The sequence below is a fragment of the Ambystoma mexicanum genome, chromosome 11 (assembly GCF_040938575.1).
Source record: "Ambystoma mexicanum isolate Mex_15411 chromosome 11, UKY_AmexF1_1, whole genome shotgun sequence".
In the NCBI taxonomy this organism is placed as follows: Eukaryota; Metazoa; Chordata; class Amphibia; order Caudata; family Ambystomatidae; genus Ambystoma; species Ambystoma mexicanum.
The window spans coordinates 1,449,799,968-1,449,819,675 of record NC_090934.1 but is presented as its reverse complement, the minus strand read 5'-3'; the positions used below and the strand labels follow the sequence as shown (position 1 = coordinate 1,449,819,675).

Sequence of the window (19,708 nt, the reverse complement as noted above, 5' to 3'; positions counted from 1 at the left end):
ATGGGCGAGATTTGTACTTTGCCCTGGCGTTTCACATCAGCTTTAATGCTCCCTGTGGCAATACAAATTATTCTCTAGACCTTTATTGGGCATACTGGCCACCAAAACCCCTTACTGCAACGCGCCCGACGAGGGTCCACTCCAATTAGTGCCCACTGCACCTCCCTCCTGGTGACCAATAATAAGTTCCCCCTTTTGAGACTGCTGCCAGGTACCCCAGAAATGTCAATTTTGCTCCGCTTGATCCTTTATGCTCAAGGCAGTCAGCACTTACTGCAATTTGCCCAAGGACCTATGTACATTTAGAAGACCTGAACTTTGCCGAGAAGCTTGATGTCACACCTCAGGATACTAATCAGATGGAATGTTGAGCAGCGTGCACTCTTCGACAGCACTCTGCACTGTTTCAGCAGCGCTTGGTGATGTGCAATCCAACCCTAGATTTCCACAGCTGTGCTCAGAATCCGAGTGCTCCATTGCCCACCCACTGAAACTGCAATAACCGGCAATGCTTGCCACTGCCGATGCTCCGTGGAGATCCACGGTCTTCTGCACAGCTCACAATGTGATGGCACCCTGGTGGAGGCTTGATAGAGTGGCAGAATAGTAAGGCACAATGCATCCATGTGAAGGGGGGTTGGGGGAGGGGTGGGTGGAGTTTCACAAGTAGAGAGCTGCCTGCTGAAACATGAGAACTCCATGAAATGTAAACAGCTTACCTGCAGAGGTCAGCCTGAAGGTGTGTCCTGCTCAGTGCTATGCAGCATTGTGGGAAAGCAAACAATGTAAAACTATGCTCTCTAGGTTACACCAGCATGCAGAATTCCCTCTCCATTAATCACTTCCTCCTTAACTACCTTAAGAGCAACAGTTCATCAAAACCTTTCAGAAATGTCCCAGTACATGTTGCTAATCGCAGCAGAACTGGAGTGCAAATAAAGTTATTTTTGGAAACTCTCGGTTAGCTCCAACAACGGCCATAGGGGCAACCTGGATACCAGCTCTGAAATAACATCTCACATTAACATAAGGGGCACCCAAAGGACATTTATTTTAATTGCAATGTAAAATTACCTTGTCAACTTTATCAAGGCGCACATCCTCCAGGTCCTCCATGATAAACTCCATGACCTTGATGTGACCCCTCTGGGCAGCGCAGTGCAGCATGTTCAAGCCATTCTGAAATAGAAGGTTAGTTGCTTTTAATTAAAGATGCAGAAATCCGACCACCTGCCCTACATTTTCGTGGACCAGTTTCTCTTTGTGGAGTTGCAGTTTTGCTAAAACACTAGCTATTCGCCCGCCTTCAACAAAGAACGCCCTGCCCCAAAGACATAACTGGGTGACCATGCATAGGAAAATGAAGTGGGAGAGAAAGTTTGAGGGCGTGAAACAAAAGCCATCTTTACATGCTTTCCCAATATATAAAGTGGTTTGAGCGCCTGCGGTAAAGGCATTCAAGCGAGAGAATCTTTTTCCTGTGAATGGGGAACAAGCGTTCAAAAGGTTCCTGCTCTGTTCCAGAACACCATTGTCCATTCACATTGCTCTCATCCTATGCCTTTGGCTTCTGCCCATGAAGCATCTTCCTAGATACTTATGTACTGCATAGATGTCCATAGTGCTGCATGGATGTCCATAGTGAAATTCAGAAGGTATAGGAAGAGAGGCAAGAAAAGCATGGTACTGTGGGGGTTGGAAGCTCCTCAAAGCGATGAAGGCAAAAAAGTGAAAAGGTCACTTGTAATCCTAGATTAGGGAGGTCGTCTGGGCTATTTTACTAACAGTTGACCGGAAGCTTCCCTACAAGCTTTTGTTTAGCTTGGCATTCTGCCCAGGCTGACTACCTAAATTTGATGGAAGAACGCTGCAGAGGCAACCTTCACATTAGCACCGAACGGCACTGCAGAACTCGTAACCAAACCTGGCACCAAATATCCACCTACCGAAGTCCAAGAGCTTGCAACCTTTCATAAATTAGACTAGAGCCTGCCCCTTCTTAGTTCACAACATGGAAGTTTGACCTTAAAGATCGGAGGTAAACCACAGTACAAGGCACAGATGCCACCAGATGGAATTCTCCAAGGCACATCACACACAGGCTCGGAGAGGGTCACACAAGTGGAAAAATGCCTACCACACCTGATGCACACCTTGAATCCTGTCGCATGTAGCAAGCGAGGTTGCGTAATTCATGGAAACGCTGGATTCATAGTTTAATTGTTTTAAGGATCACGGGAAGGCAGGGATCATGGGATGGCAAGGATCCTTCCGCAAGCAGGGAATCGCAGAGGACTTGAGTCAGCCCTATGAAATCCCTGTAAGGTCCTACAGTGCTGGAATTGGGGCTGTGAGTGGACCAATATATTGATGGAGAGGCTTCCACTGTGCCTTTTCGTAGGGAATGGTAAACTTGGCAGAGCCCATGATTCCTTCAGTGCAGGGGAGTCCCATAAGGTCCAGCGAGAACTTTAAGGCATACGTGGAGGGCCTGCATAATTAAACAATCACATTCACAAATGCATCCAAATATGACAATATGGAATGAAAGACTTCTGGATGAAGTAAAAGGTGGGATCAGCAGGGGGGAAGGCTAATTGCACGCAAGTATGGCTTGGATTTAGAAAAATTATTTTGTTGTGCAAAAGGAAAAAGGATTCCGGTCCCGTCCGCACTGGGGATGACGTATTGTGTTGACTCCTGCTCAAAACAGTTTACATAATAGGACATCGAAAGTTGCCTCACCTTGTTCTGACAGTTGATTTTGGCACCCGCATTCACTAGGATCTGAAGAATGCGGAGGTGGCCGAACCAGGCACTTAACAGCAGAGCATTCATACCAAACTGAGGGTGGAAAGAAAACAAGGTTTAGAATAACAGACTGAAGAAACTAACACAAAAGTAGAATTGTTACAACAGTTTAGGAGCAAGCAAAAAAAGACCTAAATTGCTGTCTTAATAAAACTTAATTAAAAAGTAAAAAAAGTTGGATTTACATTAGGATGTTAATTGGTACGATAATTGCAGTTCACGTTAGAAGCGATGATTAACGTGAATTTAGCAGTTAAAAAATAAATAAAAAATAAGGAATTAATGGATATCATCTGGCGGGCCTCTGCGATCAGAATAGGTTCCATCAGTATTAGACTTGCCTTGTGGTATGAGTGTATCCTGTACAGACATCCTTATACTGTGCATACACCTTCTATATGGTTTGTATTTTATTTATTAATTGTGCATTTCTAAGCGAGAAATTGTGTTTCAAAGCGCCCATGGTGGGGATACATGCCAGGAACTGTGTGAACAGCGGCAGCTGGTAAACATTTTTTAACTGGAGGGGCATAAGGGTTTCCCATGAAAAAGTGCAAGTGACCGAGCGTAGCAAGGGAGCCTGAATCAACAAAGGGGAGTTCGGGGGTTTTGTTCCCCAAACAATATTTTTTCAATAATGAGTTAAGATGGTGCATTTTACAATATACTGGGGGAAAGGAGGGGGGCTTAGGGGGTGGGTCAAAACACACAGTTTGCAGTCAGTTTTGTAGGGTAACATGAAAAAATCCAATAGATGCAAGTCACCAGCAGTGGTCAGGAGCATGTTTATGGTGTTGCCTTTGCCCACAATATATCCAAGTATAAAAACACTTTCATACTGGCTGTGCCCATGCTTTCCCATGTAAACTGCACAAATTTATGTTATGTTATTTGGCATTCATATCGCGCTCTATATATCATTGGTAGGACCTCAAAGCGCTAGTGGGTTGAATGCCCTTGGGGATCGTAGTCCAGGTAAGTGGAGAGAGTAGGGTAACGTAGGGTGCTTGAGTGCACTCAATGTGTGTGCAGCTGATGAGGTTGCCTGATGGTAGCATTCTAACATTAGGTGCAGTGGTAGAGCGATCATATTAATGTGTGCAGTCAGGTGGTTGGCCTCCGAGACTGCATTCTGGCGGCATTAAGCCTGTGTAGGCCAATATTACCATATGAGAACATTCCTGTTGGCTATCCAGTCAAAAGTGCCATGCCGCAGTTATAAAATATATCCAGTCTTGCCGTACCAATTTAGGCCATCTAGCCACGTACCACCACTCAGATTTGCTTTACCCTTGATGCCCAGTTACAAAGAAAGAAAACAAGCTACAGTAAAACAATATATCCAGACTGGTTGCACCAATTTAGGCCAGTCTAGCCATGTAATAACATGTTTGCATTACCCTAGATGCCCAGGAAAAGAAATGCCATGCCAAAGTAAAAGAACTAACTGTACTAGCCTCACCAATGCAGGCCAGTGTAACCACATAATACTTAGGATTGCTTTACTCTTGATGCCCAGTAAATAATGCCATAGTAAGAAAACCTAACCAGACTGGCTGCAGCAATGTAGGAGAGTCCAGCCACATAATAAAAGTCCTCTTGTTTGCTTTACCCTTGATTCCCAGTTGAAAATGGCATACCACATAAATAAGGCCACCCAAAATCGGAGGCCTGTGCACAAGCAAACAACCACACACATTCATCCAGCATTTATACACATTTATTGGCACATCGACACACCATTCTTACAAACTCTTTCATCCGCGCACTCATAACATACACTCTCTCAATAACATGCACACCAACATAACATACGCTCTTTCATTCATGTGCACACCCAAACAAACCCAAACAAACTCATTGTTTCACATGCAGCCGTGCACACAACATTTTTCCCTTTAACTGCAGCCCCGTTCTTGAATCCGCTCTGCTCGGGTGCAGGACAGGACACCACAGCAGCTCTAGGACTTCCACACAATACCAACAGTAAACAGGGAAAGTGTCCTGGTTCCTGCATACGAGTACTCTTTGCTCAACGCCCCAGGGCATCTGAATATGTGGGGAGGCGCTGGAGTGCCCCTTATATACATTCAGAGCTGCAGTAGCCCAGCCTGCATCCCCAAAAGACCATGCAAGGCTGGGGAAGCAAAACACGCCCAGTCTTCCATGGCCAATTGGACAGGTTTGCTTGGGTATACAAGCTGTCGAGAGGAAACTGGTCCCAGTCCCTCTTTTTCCAATGGCTATAGTTACTCTCTAGCTTCCCCGGACCACAGACTTCTGGAAAACGTGCATACCTGTTTTCCTTCCCTTTGCTGGCACCAGCGTTTCCATAGTTTCTGTGTTGCTCTTCAAGGCTCTGGCAGCTCCCTGGCGAATGGTGGGGTCTGCAGTGGTTCCACAGGTGTCTCTCAAGCCAGTTGGACGTCCTACCTTGCAAGCAACACACTGGAATCCTGTGGTGTCCCGGGGTACGCATCAGCAGCAACCTTAACGTTCCTTCCAGCTTGGACCACAGTTGGGTTTGCGTCACGGTTTCTTCCCCTTTGGCTTATCTCCACCTGCCCAGTGCAGGAACCCAGCAGTTCCTCCTCCTCGGATCGCTCAAACGTAGCTGCACAGCTGAGCTCTTTTTTAACTCTGGCGCCAGCCAGCTGCATTCAATTGAGCAAATGACGTCGCCAGAAAAGCTAGACCACTCACTTTGCTTTGGTTAGCCTCAGACTCTGATCTTCCCACTTCTCATTTTCAACTCAAATGTAAAACACAATATTCTCTCGAGTTTTAACTTTGTCAAGTGTATTAACATGACTGACCTTGCAACAGAGTATGACACTACCCAAGGGTGTGGGGGGAGATTTGGAAAGTCAGAAGTGATGGGAGTTATATAAAAAGGGGAGGAATACCACATTCCTTTGAGAGTAGTACTTACCAATCCCATAAAGGGGGGGGGGGGGGTTCCTCCTGCATGATCCTCCCTCGATGGACCATCCCTATGTGGACTATTGTACTGTGGACGCACCACCCTGGCCGCATGGAAAAAGGTTTCCCCCTAGGGAAGAAGGGACGACATCCACAGAATCGTCACAATACCTGTTCAAGTCTTTACACTTTGTGTGAATTAGATGCAAATCAGCACACACTGCTTTCAAATTGTGTGTGGATGAAACCTTAATTTCAATGTCTTTTTAAGGTAACATGGGTATTTTTTCAAACATATTTGGTCCCCGTTTAGGGTCGCTTGTGTCCAATTTTGTGAATTAAGTCCAACAGTTTTTTCCATGAATAATGCCTTATATCTGGGAGAGTGATCAAGCACTGCCAGAATTGTGAATCTGTTTCAACGTGGACCATCCTTGTAGCCAGATCAGGTCTTCGCTAATAAATTGTCAGTGCAGGCCTGCAAGCCATACACACATGGCTTCACCCAAACTATAAAGTGACAAGCTTCCTTTTTTCTAGAAGAATCAATTCCCTGTTACTCATTAGATCTGTGACCATCACTTGATGAGTGCAGGTAACTACAAAAGCAGATATTCTCAGTTGCTCCAGTGAAAGATAACATTTAGAATTTGGACAATACATGGATAGAAATCAGCTGAAGGACGTGCAAGAAAAAAACTTTCTACTGTATTCTAAAAAGGACAATGCGTAAAAATAAAAAACCATGAGCCAGAGAAACAGGTTTTACATTATTTTGTTTTGTTTGCAGAAAATGAAGCTTTGAAGAAAATCTAGAGACAATTTAACCTCGGATGGTATTTTTGGGATTGTCTGCAAGGTGCAGCAACAGGCACGCAGCCCTGCCTGGATTGAGAGGATTAGATGCAAGTGGGGGGGTCCCATAAATTGCTCTTTCTTGGATGAGGTTCCGTTCTCAGATTGCCAAACCATTTGTGATACTTTCCATGTTAGTATAAAGGTGCCTCCTAGGAATGTTTTCAATATTAATAACACATTTATTTCAGGCGCATTCAACAAAGGGTGTTTAAGCTACCCTAGGGTAGTATAGCACTATGTTCTAGAGGAGTTCTGATTAGGGTAGGGAGAGGTCGGCATCCTCTCAAGATTACGTGCATGACACAGCTTTACGTGAAGGTGTAAGGAGTGGGATGAATGAAGAGTTCTACCTTGGTCCATTTCTGTAAAGGACTCTAACTCTAATGTATCAAAGTACATACATAACAGACTCTTATCTAGTTCTTCTTTCTTGTAGATCAGTCTACCGGTATCTCTTTTTACCAACCGTTGCGAACAATATGAATTTGTTTATATGTACAAGATTGCCTTTAGGAGAGTATCGTTAATGCACATTTCTCATCAAGTCCGACTTATTGAAGCCTATTACCAGCATATGCTGAACTGTTAGCACTTCCTCTAGCAATGTCTCCACTGTTAACTATCTGATTATTTAGAGGCCTATCTCCTTATCATTTTACTTCGTAATTTCAGTGACCCTTTTGTGAACTACCATTATCCATTCACTAACTGACATGCCCATGGTATCTTGTAACCAATGTCCGATTTTTAGTATTGTAAATATCCCACACATTGTGTTAAATTTTTACCAATTGTATCAATGGTGTACTTCATTTAGGAACTTTATGGATTATTAATCGCTGACCGATATGATGCCCAATCTGTATCCATTGTAAATGAGGTATTGCCATTAGTTACCATACGCTATATATTTTCACACCTTGTGACTTTTGATCCCATTTCCTTTTTGAATTTCAGGCACGCCACTTGATTGCAACACTCATGTTCCCATTTTCAGATCACGGCTGAATGACGCCATGATGTCCTCCTTACATCACGGCACATTTATTCCATACGAAGTAGCCATGTTGGTTTCCTACTTTGCACGGCAAATCTAAGTGTCAATGCATGGTGGTGCTGCTCTGCCGTACTTTCAGACGATTATCACCCGCAGTTTAAGGTAAACCATGGATTTTTCTGATTCACACCAACTTGACTGTTCTCTTAACCTTTTAGGTTTCTTTATGGTATCCGTTTCAATTGAATCCTTAATCATTGTTGTAGATAAACTGATCGGCCAACGTCCTACTGGAGGCTTTCCAATAGGAATCTACCCGGGTGTCTTATTTCTACTCCATTCTCCACTCATTGGGGATCATAGTTCACACGTGATGCACATAGGTGTACTATTTAAGACACTTGGTCTTCTAAAGATCATGCTGATCAAGCACCTAGTGGTACGAAACGCATTGCTGCTTTTTTTCCACCTCCATGAGGCTTGGGCATTTAATTAAATCATTTTTATCCTTCTGACTACCTTTATTCATTTTGATGTACAGAGGTCCCTGGAGCGAGAATCTCCCGCCTTGTGTGGGTTTGCTTTGCACAATATCCAGGCAGGACTAGCACCGGCATTTACTGGGAGCGCACGTAATTTTGTAGGCCATGATTCTTTGGAGCAATATATAATACATTAGTTACCCTAATCATATTTATGATACTTACATCGGTTTGTATATTATTACGGTAAGTAATGTATGCCTTCTGAGGCTTGCGGATCTGCTTAGATCACATGCTATGCATACATTAATGAGCAGCACCTGTAGAAGGCGAGTTGTGTGTAGGTACAGCGGCAAATAGATGTTTTGATACCGTTTGACCCATCTGTGAATCTGCTGTGTGCGCCTAAGCAGTAGTGTTGTGCAAATGTGTGAACAGAACGCCAAGTAGCAGCTTTGCAAATTGCATCTAGTGGAATATTTTCCATCAAGGCTAGAGTAGCCCCATGTGCCTAGAGTAGAGTGGGCTCTCAGTGTGAAAGGTAAGGATATTTTAGATAGTGAGTAGCAAAGTTGAATGCATTTGCCCATCCATTTAAAGACAGACAGTGGTCTTAAGAGACATGAACTCCTACTTTACCAGCTGCTATGGAGCAAACAGCTGATCTGTTTTCCGTAATGGTGTAAACTTGTTTAGGTAGTACATGACTGCTATCCTTACATCTAGAGTATTGAGACTTTTCTGCTGAATTAGTTGGGTGTTGGAAACAAAATGGAAGTTCAATATATTGGTTAACATGGAACTTTGAGATTAATTTAGTTAAAAAACAAGGCTGGGTCCTGAGAACCACTTTGTCTTTATGAATAGATCTTAAAATGAAAGGGGGTGCAGTTCACTGCCACTTCTTATTGATCTGATTGCCACAAGAAAAGCAGTCTTATAATTTAAATATCTAATACAAGCTTTGCGCATTGGTTCAAAAAGGTGGACCCATGAGTTTTGCACGTACAACATTTAGGTCACACCCACGAGGTGGATTGGAAATTGTAGGGTATAGTCTTAACCCCTTCCATGAAAGATTTGATTATTGGAACTTTACACCATGACCCTGTTTTGTGATTTACTGTAAGCAGAGAGTGCTGCTAAATGCACTTTGAGGGAATTGAAGACTAGACCAGAGTCTAGAAGGTAAAGCATTTAGTGTACTATATGCGAAGAGGAACAGTCAATTGGATTGACGTTGTGCGATTTGCACCACATTACAAATCTTTTCCATTTGTTGAAACTGTAGTGTCTTGTATTTGGTTTCTGTGCCTCTTTTAGAATGTCCATACAAGTTTGTGGAAGGTTTACATTTCGAAACTGTGGATGGAATGTTTTCCCCTTGTGTCGGGACAGCATGTTGTATGGACATGGAAGTATGATTGGTTTGCTCATCGCTAGTTTTATGGTTGTCGAGCGCACATTGGAGATTAGGTTTAGAATGACTTGTTCTTGGTACATCTTGTGCATTATTTTGTTGAGGAGAGGCGTCAGTGGAAAAGCGTAAGCACATTTCCCTGACCAACCCATCCACAGGGCGTTGCCCTTGGACGTTGGTAGGAGAAACCTGGATGTGGGCATTGTGTAATTTGCGGTGTTACATGCACATCTATATGTGGATGCCACCATTGGGTGAATATATTGTGTAAAATATCAGGGTGCATTTGCCACTCGTGTTCTGCAGGGAGCTGTAGACTTCTGCTTAAACTGTCTGCTAGTCAATTGTGTTCTCCTAGAACGTGTTGCGAAAATAGGAATATGTTGCATCCAAGACAACATTTCCAAATCTTTTGGGCTAACCTGGAAAGACTTGGAGTGTGTCCTCCCCTGTTAGTTGAGATTGAACATGACATGGTACGGTCTGTGCGGACTTGAACCGTTGTCCACGTTAAGTGTTGTTGAAATGCTTGTAGGGATTTGAGGATTGCTACCAGTTCTAGTAGGTTGATGTAATGGTTTGCTGTGTTCACATTCCGTGCACAGTGTGATGAAGGTATTGTGCTCCCCTCTCCGAGATTGAGGCATCTTGTGAGAGTGGCTTGCACTGGTCATTTGCGAAAGGGTTTCCCTTTCAACATCTTTTCTTTGGTCCATCAGCATAGAGCCTGTACTAAGGTTTGCAAAGCAACCACTAAATCGAGCCACTGACCGCTTGCCTGAGACCATTGTTTTGCTAGCCACTTTTTGTGCATGACATGTGTGGGACTAGATATATACAAGAAGCCATCATCCTGAGCAGGCGCATTGCTTTGCGCACGGTTATAGGACTGGCCATAATGAGGTATCAGGAAAAACATGTTCTGGACTCTTGTTTGAGGGGAATCCCAAGCACTGCGATTTTATTATTGGTCCCAGGAATTGCTTTACTTGACTGGGGACGAGACTTTACTTTCTCGTTAATTGAGAACCCCAATAGGTTAATTGTAGCTTGGGTGTTGTGCTGACACATTTGTGGCATCTCTCTTATGTGCCAGTTGTCAAGGTAAGGATACACTGGGATGGATTGCCTTCGCAGATGTGCCGCTACCACTGCTATTACTTTGGTCAGCACCCTAGGCGCTGATGAAATGCCGAAGGGGGAGCACCTTGAAATGATAGTGGATATTTCCTCGTTGGAACCGCAGGTACTTTTGGTGCGCTGCCAGCATTTCAATATTAAAGTATTCATCTTTCATGTCCAATGTTTCCATGTAATCCCTCCTACCCCCGTTTTAAGAGGGGAATTACTTCTTGCAGTGTTGTCATTCGAAACCATTGTGATTTCACAGGTGTTGACTGGACGCAGGTCAAACACAGGGCACATAGTTAAATCTTTACACCGAATTGATACCCTGGTTGGTGTCCACTCATTTGGTCAAAAAAAAAAAAAAAGATCGAATGACCATTTGGTCGAAACCAAATGGTCGGAAAAAAAAAAAATGGTCGAACTTTGTTTGTTTTCGTTTTGTTTGGTAAAAAAAAAATTATATAAAAAGGGGGGTTGTGGGGGACCCCCCACCCCCCCCAAAAAATGTACAAAAAAAAAAAATTCGACCATTTGGATTTCAACCAATGACTGGTAACCACCCTGGTTTCCCTCATGAGCTGAAATTAGCTCCATTGAGCCTTTTTGAAGAGACTATTTCTTTTTGTAGGATCTTTTGATGCTGTCGAGACATCTTCCTGTGTCTTGGTGGATGTTGGGGTTTCTCCAGAAACCTGATTGAGTAACCCCCTGCCACTGTAGATGACACCCACTCATCGGATGCAAATCACTCCCATGTGTGGGTGAATTGAGAAATGCGGCCTCCTACTGGAGAGGCATAGGAGGGAACCTGGATGGGAATGTCATTGCTTAGAGGCGAAGGCATCTCTAGCAGTGATGGCTCTATCTGTGAGCCCTTCTATAGCCCCTGTAGGGGAGGACTGGCCGCGAGGCCCTCCTCACCTGCAGCCTTCTCCCCAGGTGAGGACCATGACTCAGTGGGCGTCCCCTCATGCCACCCGGGCCCAGGTGGAGGAGGGTTCACCCGCCGACGACATCACCCACACGCATCCTTTCCTTGCATTTACCAAAATTCAGTTAGGCCTAGAAGCCATCTTGTCCAGCAAATATGGCGTGAGTTCAGCACACTGTAACGAGGCCCCCACCTTTGGAGGGCCTTTCATGCATCTCTGCCACCGCAGCAGCCCTGGTAGATCCGCTGCGAGCGCGTTCCCATGAGAAAGTCGGATATGAGCTAAACCCGAGATGCCAACACTGTAACAGTTTATCATTCACAATGTAATATTGCACCCCGCATGACCCGGTCCGCGAGGCCGGGGTGACGGGGAAAAAGCTGAAGCATCACTATCTGAAGAAAGTAGAAAGCAATTCAAGTATTGGTATTAATGAACTACCTCTGTTAAACAGATCCTGTAAACTGTGAATAAACCATAAAAATGTAACGTTATATGATATCACTCCAGGTCTGGACTAGTGCTGCTATAACCACAGAGAAAGATGTTGATCAAACGTGTAACCTCTATCTGTATAAGTGTTCTTTCAATATTATGTAGAAACCTGAACTCATATATGTTTTCTTAATCACCCGAAGCGGCAAGCGTCAATCTCTGTAGGCCATAACCTAGAAATACCTCGTATAACGTCTAATGTACATACAATACGCGCACAATGTAGTGAATATAATGTTAGGCAATGAAAAGGTACTGGAACCGACTGTATTAAAGAAATGTGTAACGAAATTGAAATATATATGTGTGTCTAAAATAACATCGAAATAAGGCAGAACATTATAAAAATTCTGCATTCAATAGTCAGCAACGCACGAGGAAAAGACCTTTGTGGATATATGCAAGGCCATTCTCCCTCCCACCCTACCAAGCCTGCCAGATAAAAAAAGCTAAGACTTGTGCCGCGCTCCCTCACCTCCCCCAACCAAAGCTGGAATTACTTCAGAGAGTCAGAGGCCCCGGCACCGCAACCAAGGCCACATCCCGCCACCTGTGTTATTTACAGCACGATAATAAACCCACGTTTGAATCCACTGATCTACCAGCACCCTCTCATAAATCCCACAAACCCCCCTAGACCCCCCAAGAATCATGACCCCGTGCAAGGCCGACCCCCATCATTGGGACGAGACACAGAGACCCATTTATATAATAACTTCTAACGCGGCAGACAGACATGTATCATTCGGCCCAGGCCCCAGAGCCCAGTCCCGCGACCTAAAATACCGGTCAATAGGACACAGGTAAATCTCACCCCAACCGACAACCACCAGACCTCTCACGAGGTGCATTCCTCATGTGTTGCGTTTATTTTATAAGATAAACTACTGAGCGATTTATTGATGAACTTAAATGTCGTTTTTTGAATAACTGCAGTGTGCATGGCCTAGGGCAAACGAGACAGGAAAGGTATTAGTCATTGTCACAGGCTGCCCCAGCATACCAACACCGCGCGGATGACCTCAAGCTGGCCTGCCAGGCCCAACCCAACCCACGAGGCTGACCAGTGACGTCTTCACGCCAAGACCAACCACGCTGCAGCAACACCTATAGTTAGTCGACGCCACCCAATCCCAATTAACTTGTGCCCCCTATAGTGTGTAGGTGCTGATGACGTTTTTTGTATTAGAAATACGCCTGTCTTTGCTATTGTCAGACAGAGCGCTCTCGGAGGTTGCAGAGTTCTTTGCATGCCTTATTCTTGGATAAACTCCCACTTACGCTCACCCGCACTCTGTCTTGGCCTTATTCCCACTACGGGAGAGTCCTTTATTGTCTCTCATTGCGGGGAGGATCGTGCTGAATTGGGGGCCCTTCCTTTCACCCCTTTGAAAGTTTGACTGGTAAGGGGTGGATTGGCTCTGAGAGTTGACCCAAGAAGAGGACTGTCCACAAGTGTAACCTGGTGGGAATCTCCATCAGTGAAAGGTGCAGTGTGTATACCCCTCATTATATATAGGGTTTGTTATTTGGCATAACATTAGCTCAAATGCAAACCTTTTTCTCCAGGAAATGGCCTTCGTCTAAGAGGGCAGTACTACTTTATTCATAGCTTAATCAGCCCAAGGCAGACATTTGCAAGGCTCACAGGACAACTACATACCTGGTTTCACCCTTATTAGGGATCATCCATGTAATATAGTCCTGACAGCTTTGGGGTTGGAGCATTTGGCCAGGTTTTCACAACACCAAGAAAGTTATGCTGGATTTAAAAAGGTTTGCATTGGAGCTAATTGGCATACCCACAATGCCTTGCTGTTTTTGGCTGAGAACTGGAGGTTAACTTCCAGCTAAGGCTATTAGATGGCATGGTGGAATGTGTGACTTTGGTCAAATGGATTTTCCTGCTTTCACATTTCAGGTGAAATAGTTTTTTCCAAACCAACCATAACTTTCTTGGTGTGTGTGTCTGAGACACACACACAGGGCCACATTACCTGTTTCCTACTGGGAGAAGCAGCTGGGAGTCCTAGGTACCCTGAAGAGCAGGGTCTTGAAGTCATTCATGGACTGAAAGACCAGGCATTGGGGTCAAGCTAATTGTGACCAGGATAGTGTTCCAGCAAGATGCAGCCAGAAAATGCCTGTTCCATGATTTCATTGTGTGCCGTTTTTTCTAGAGCCCTGCGATGGTCTGACCCCAGGTAATGTGTGTCCACCTGTGCTGGTGAGTTTTTTGGCAAAGTAGATCGGCCTCAAGGGGGTACTTGCCTTGTATGCAATAAATGCCATCTTGACAAGTATCCTGGATGAGCAAGATAACCAGTGCAGTTGTCCTAGGCTGGGGAGATGGTCATATTTCCTTGATCCTGTGAGGAGCCATTGAGCAGCATGTTGAACGGCCCTTGAGGGGCAAGGTGGGGCTGAGATGTCAACAATGAGGGAGTTCCTTCGGTCAAGGTGTGAGATTACTAGGGTTTAGACCATGTTTCTGAAGTCCTCTGATCGGAGGTAGGGTTTTAGCTTTGAGGAGTTCGGTCTGGATTATCTTTTTTAGGTAAAGAGATGAGGTTGCTGCTGACAGGGAGCCCTTCACAACTGAGGAGCGAATCAAGGTGCATATTCATTTAGCCACCCATGAATGGCCTCCTGTTTCGATGGCTGGCCTAATACAACAAATTCTGTTTTTGTAGGATTGAGCTTCACATAGGTGCTCATCATCCATGCTTGTATGAAAGCAAATCTCTCTGAAGTGGGAGATTTCTTGAGCACAATTCATAATGGGTGTATAACCATCGTCTGCATATTAATGAAGTGAGATGTTTGGGTCAGCAAGAAGTGATCCCCGTGGGTCAATGTAGAAACGGATATCACCGAGAAGAGGATTGAGCATTGTGAGACTATGCAGGTGACAGGATGTAGGTCCGACCTGAAGTTGCCCACATGGGATGCTTGGTGTCTATAAGAGAGTTACTCAGTAAACTAGTGGAGGACTCTGCCTGTGAACCCGTGAGTTGGTTAACAATTAACTTTCCACAATTTTCAACAAAATAATAAAGACATTGTCACTCACGATGCAAGTGCAAACTGATTACTAATGTAATTATTAAAATGAGTACAATATTCCATTCAGTAAATTATCCTCATCTATAATGAAAATTGTCAATAGCATCCTACTTATTGAACAGGACGTTCCACTTAACATTAGAGCAGCATATGTCCATGCTCTAGATACACCAGAAAATGCAATCTATCTGTTTGAAACACTACAGGCCATGAATTCATCTAACACCATATTACTGATATTGTGCATTTATTAGAATTCTGAGTGAACATTAGTTGAAGGGCCGGGCACTGTGTAAAAGTTGTGTGCTCCAAAGCAATACGACAGTCTTAATTGTCTGGCTTTACGAGGCATATTTTGCCATGGTCCAATAATCATGAAGGGGGCAACAAATTGAATCTTCGTTGCATAATAAATCTTCTGAAAGGTCCATCAGTGATAACCTATAAATAATTGGCTGGCATTAAGAGCCCATGTGACTGCTTTGTGTATTTACCAAAATTACTTTTAGTGGCAATATACTCAATGTTTGTTATCCCATCCCATCGATGGGCCCTTTTTCCTGCAATACGAATGTATCTAATGCTTCAAGCATCAAGTACTGCTCAGAAAAAATGGCAATTATGCAGGAAGACCAATTCCCTTTGTTTGAGGCTGCATCACCATTTAGGACCCTCACGTTTGCCTCGTTTCTTTAACTTATGAGCTTGCACTTTAACACGTTTGCATACTTGCAGTGATGCATCCATAGGAAGCGATGCCATGTTAGAGGTAGCCGATAGTACACGTAGACTCTGCAGACCTTGCAATGTGTCGTTGCTTGCTGGAGCATTCTCCTCTAGCTTAATCTGACCCTCCACTCCATTTCTCCCATCTGCTGGAAAATGTCGACTTATGTTATCTTCAATTTTACGAACTTGAATTAATGAGGAGTATGGCTCAAATGACTCCCGAGTGCGCTTTAGCAGGACATAGGGCTTTTTTTGTTCTTGCTCTCTATCAGCACATGCCAGTATAGATTTCATATTGAGGTGCAATTGGTTGGTATTTATTGCCAAGCTTGCTGATGTCGGGCATACTGGTGCACCTAAGCTAAGAGTGTCATCCACAAGTGCCTCCAAATTAGGAGAACCTGATAATTAGTAGCAATTCGATTTAATGAGCCATTCACTAAAGTAGCAGTGGCAGAAATGCCATTCACTTCTCGCTGCAAGTCGTAGCACATTTGCAGCAATTCATTATTTCTAAATGGGTAAGGAGGCATGTTGTAAAGACTGCCATTCCCATGTTTGAGGATCAGTAGTAACTACTTCAGGTGCCATTTTCATTACCAGAGTTTTATCAGAACGAGGAGAAAAGACGTCATTTCCCCTCATGTAAACACAATAGGCGGTACATTGTTGCTACAGCCAACCTCAAGGCTTCAGAAAGGGAGCCTGAATTGGCCACACCTTCAACATGGAGGGATCCTCAGCCTGTGCTGCAGAGATTATACAGCATAATGTTAGTGCACGTTAGCAAGGATATCGTCAAGTTGACAAAGGTTAACAAGGTATTGGCTGATGGAAGCACTCTACCTCAAACATCCAGTAGGGCTTATGTAGTGGGATGATCTGCCTTCTCGCCTGCTTACTGATGCCCGTGTCTGCCGGGAGCACTTGCCGACGTGCAGCGCTCAGGTTCTTTGCATCAGTTGATGGGGGGAGGGGGGGAAGCCAATGCTCATCAATGGAGGTCAAAAAGTTAGGACTTGCAACACTGACCTGCTGATTGCCCATGCGCATAAAGGGCTCCACATTTAAATGCTCATTACAAAGAGCTCATAACTCCCATCTCACCCACTCTATCCCCCCCTTCCCTCCCAGGCCAAACCACTTCCATCATTGCCACCCACCTTCTCCGTCATCCGATCCATGAAGTGTGCGTCAGTTGAGGCTTTCGCCGCCACATTCTCACCCCCCCCCCCCCCCCACCCTTTGGCTGACTCATCCTGACACAGCCCTTTCCACGCTCCACTCGGCTATATCTGATACTCTTGATATTCTTGCCCCTGTCATGAGAGTCTGCCTGAAGCCCAAAGCCAAGTGCAACTCCTGGTATGACTCCAGCCTCGTCACTGGATCGTATCTCTCCAGCTCTGAAATCTCTCCACTGGCTCCCAGTGGATGCAAGGATTAAATTCAAAACCCTCTGCATTGTCCACAAGGCTTTCTGGGGCCTGGGTCCAAAATACCTTCAGCTATCCCTCTGCAAATACCTCCCCTCTCGAGCTCTTCGCTCATCTACCTCCAACTCACTCCGGGTCAGTTGTTTTTCTAAGAAACGAGCTGGGGTAGATGTCGGTCTTCGGCTGGGGCCTCCCTCTGGAACAGCCTCCCTGCCACTCTAAAACTTGAGAACCATCTCCGGTTCCGGAAACACCTCAAGACCTTACTCTTTTCTTCTGCCTTCGCTCCCCCTCTCCCCTGCTGATCTGTTCTCTCTTGGCACCGTGAACCTGGCCACCCTGTGTCTTTTGGGCCCAGGTACCTGCTCATCCTGCCACCCTCCGGCCCACCCCTTGCACTGGGGTCTGTATCTGTACCCATACAGCCCCCCCTTTTTCTTCCTGCACTTATCTGACCTACCCTGTCTGCTGCCTTAAACCTAGCACTTACAAATTGCTGGCTGAATTACCACAGTTTGTTGCCTGTATTATTTATTGTTATTTATCTGTTTCTCCTCTGCTTCACACTTTCCACCTCTCCCCCCTTCCATGCACTTTTCCCCTCCCCCCTCTCCAATGCACTTGTGCGTTCTCAATGTCACTGGGCCTAGTAAGATCGCCGTTTTGTTCTCCCCTGTTCCCCTCCCTTGCCTTGTCGCGCTCTGAAACACTTGTGTACGAGCGCGATAGAAATAAAATAACAATCGATCAAAACGCTTAAACGCAAGTGCAGGGTGGCCGAGAGGAAATGGCATGCTTTATGTACATCCTCTGACAAACTGACCTGCCGCCTGCTCCAAAGTCAATACCGGCTCTCTGTCCTCACCAAGAAGAGAGCTCATATCCAAGTCCGCGTCTCTGCATTATCTAACAACTCGGCTGAACTGCAAGGAACTGGCCAACCATGCTGCAGTCTCCACCTCTCCTGTCCCTTCCCAAGCCCTCTGCACAGCACTGGCTTCTCACTTCATCTCTAAAACTCAGGACATCCTGTCCTCACTCTCCTCCTCTCCCTTCCTCCCTCTACTCCCTGCTCTTCCTCGGGCCCTTCTGCAGCCACCTCTCCTCCCTCCTTCTCTGCCTTTCCCCTGTTCTCTACAGACAAGGTTTCTAGACAAGTCCGATCTATGAAAGTCTCAAACAGGTCACCCCTGTTCCTCCAAAACCATCAAGGACCACATCGACTTCCTGGCTCCTGCCCGGCCGACTTCTGCAACCACTCCTTCGGCACTGGAGTCTTCCCATCCCCCTGAGGCACTCCCTTGAGCACCCTCTTAAGAATCCCTCGGCCAACCCTTCCTGCCCGGCTAACTATCACCCAATCTCCATCACTCCCTTCCTGGGCAAACTCCTGGAAAAGCTGGCCATCTCCCAGCTTACTCTCCACACTGAATCTGTTGGTTGTCTTCATGACCATCAGTCTAGCTGCAAAAAGCACAGAATATGCTCTCCTGAACATCCGTGAAGCCCTGCTCTCCAACCTCGATTCTAACATCCCCTGTGTCTTCATCTTGCTTGATCTCTCTTCTGCCTTTAACACCGTCAACCATGCCATCCTGCTCAAATGTCTCCGTGATAACCTGGGTATCACTGGTCAGGCCCTGGCATGGCAGACTTCTTTCCTCTGACCAAGCCTCCCAGGTCCAACTTGGGTCCTTCCTCTCTGCTAACTTTTTCTCTATATGTGGTGTCCACCAGGGGTCTAACCTCTCTCCCTGGCTGTTCAACCAATACCCACCACTTCTTGCCCACCACATTGCCGCCCTCTGCCCCAACTTTCAGTGCTATGCGGATGACACTCCGCTCATTTTCAGGCTACCTTCGGCCACCTCTTCTCCGTCTCTCATCGACTGTCTGCTATCCAGGAGTGGTGTGCCGCCAATGACCTCTGCCTTAGTGCCAGTAAGGCTGAGATTCTCCTCATCTGCACCCCCACTCCCTCCTTTCCTGTCACTCTCTGGCCGGCCTCTCTTGGCCCTCTTCCTGCTCCCACCTGTGAGGCTAAAAACCTAGGGGTCATCTTCGACTCCACACTCTGACATCTCTAAGAAGTCACTACCAGCTGCACCTCCTCAGAGGTATTCTTCCGTTCCTCTCCTTCCCCCAGAAGCTCACTGTCTTCAGAGCCCTGGTTCTCTCTAGGCTGGACTATTGCAACAGCCTCTTTCTAAATCTGCCTGCCTCTACTCTCTGCCCTCTGCAACTCATCCAGAACAGGACTGAGACTTGTCCTTGGCCTCAAGCCCATGGATCGTATCTCTCCAGGACCAAAATCTCTGCACTGGCTCCCAGTGGCTGCGAGGATCAAGTTAAAAAAAACCCTATGCATTGTCCACAAAGCCTTCTGGGGCCTGGGGCCTCATAACCTTCAACTCTGTTCCTAAATATCTTCC

General features: G+C 45.5%; 1 protein-coding gene across 2 annotated transcripts in view; it reads right to left on the bottom strand.

The window, feature by feature from the left end:
* The window catches only part of ANKDD1A (ankyrin repeat and death domain containing 1A), a 239,158-nt gene that overhangs the window by 94,227 nt on the left and 125,223 nt on the right, over nucleotides 1–19,708 (bottom strand). For both annotated transcript variants that reach the window (XM_069625082.1, XM_069625083.1), the window contains exons 4-5: nucleotides 2,746–2,844; nucleotides 1,075–1,179 (exon numbers count right to left, since the gene is read on the bottom strand). In XM_069625082.1, the coding sequence (XP_069481183.1) occupies nucleotides 1,075–1,179; nucleotides 2,746–2,844 (204 nt within the window). The remainder of the gene's footprint in view (nucleotides 1–1,074; nucleotides 1,180–2,745; nucleotides 2,845–19,708) is intronic.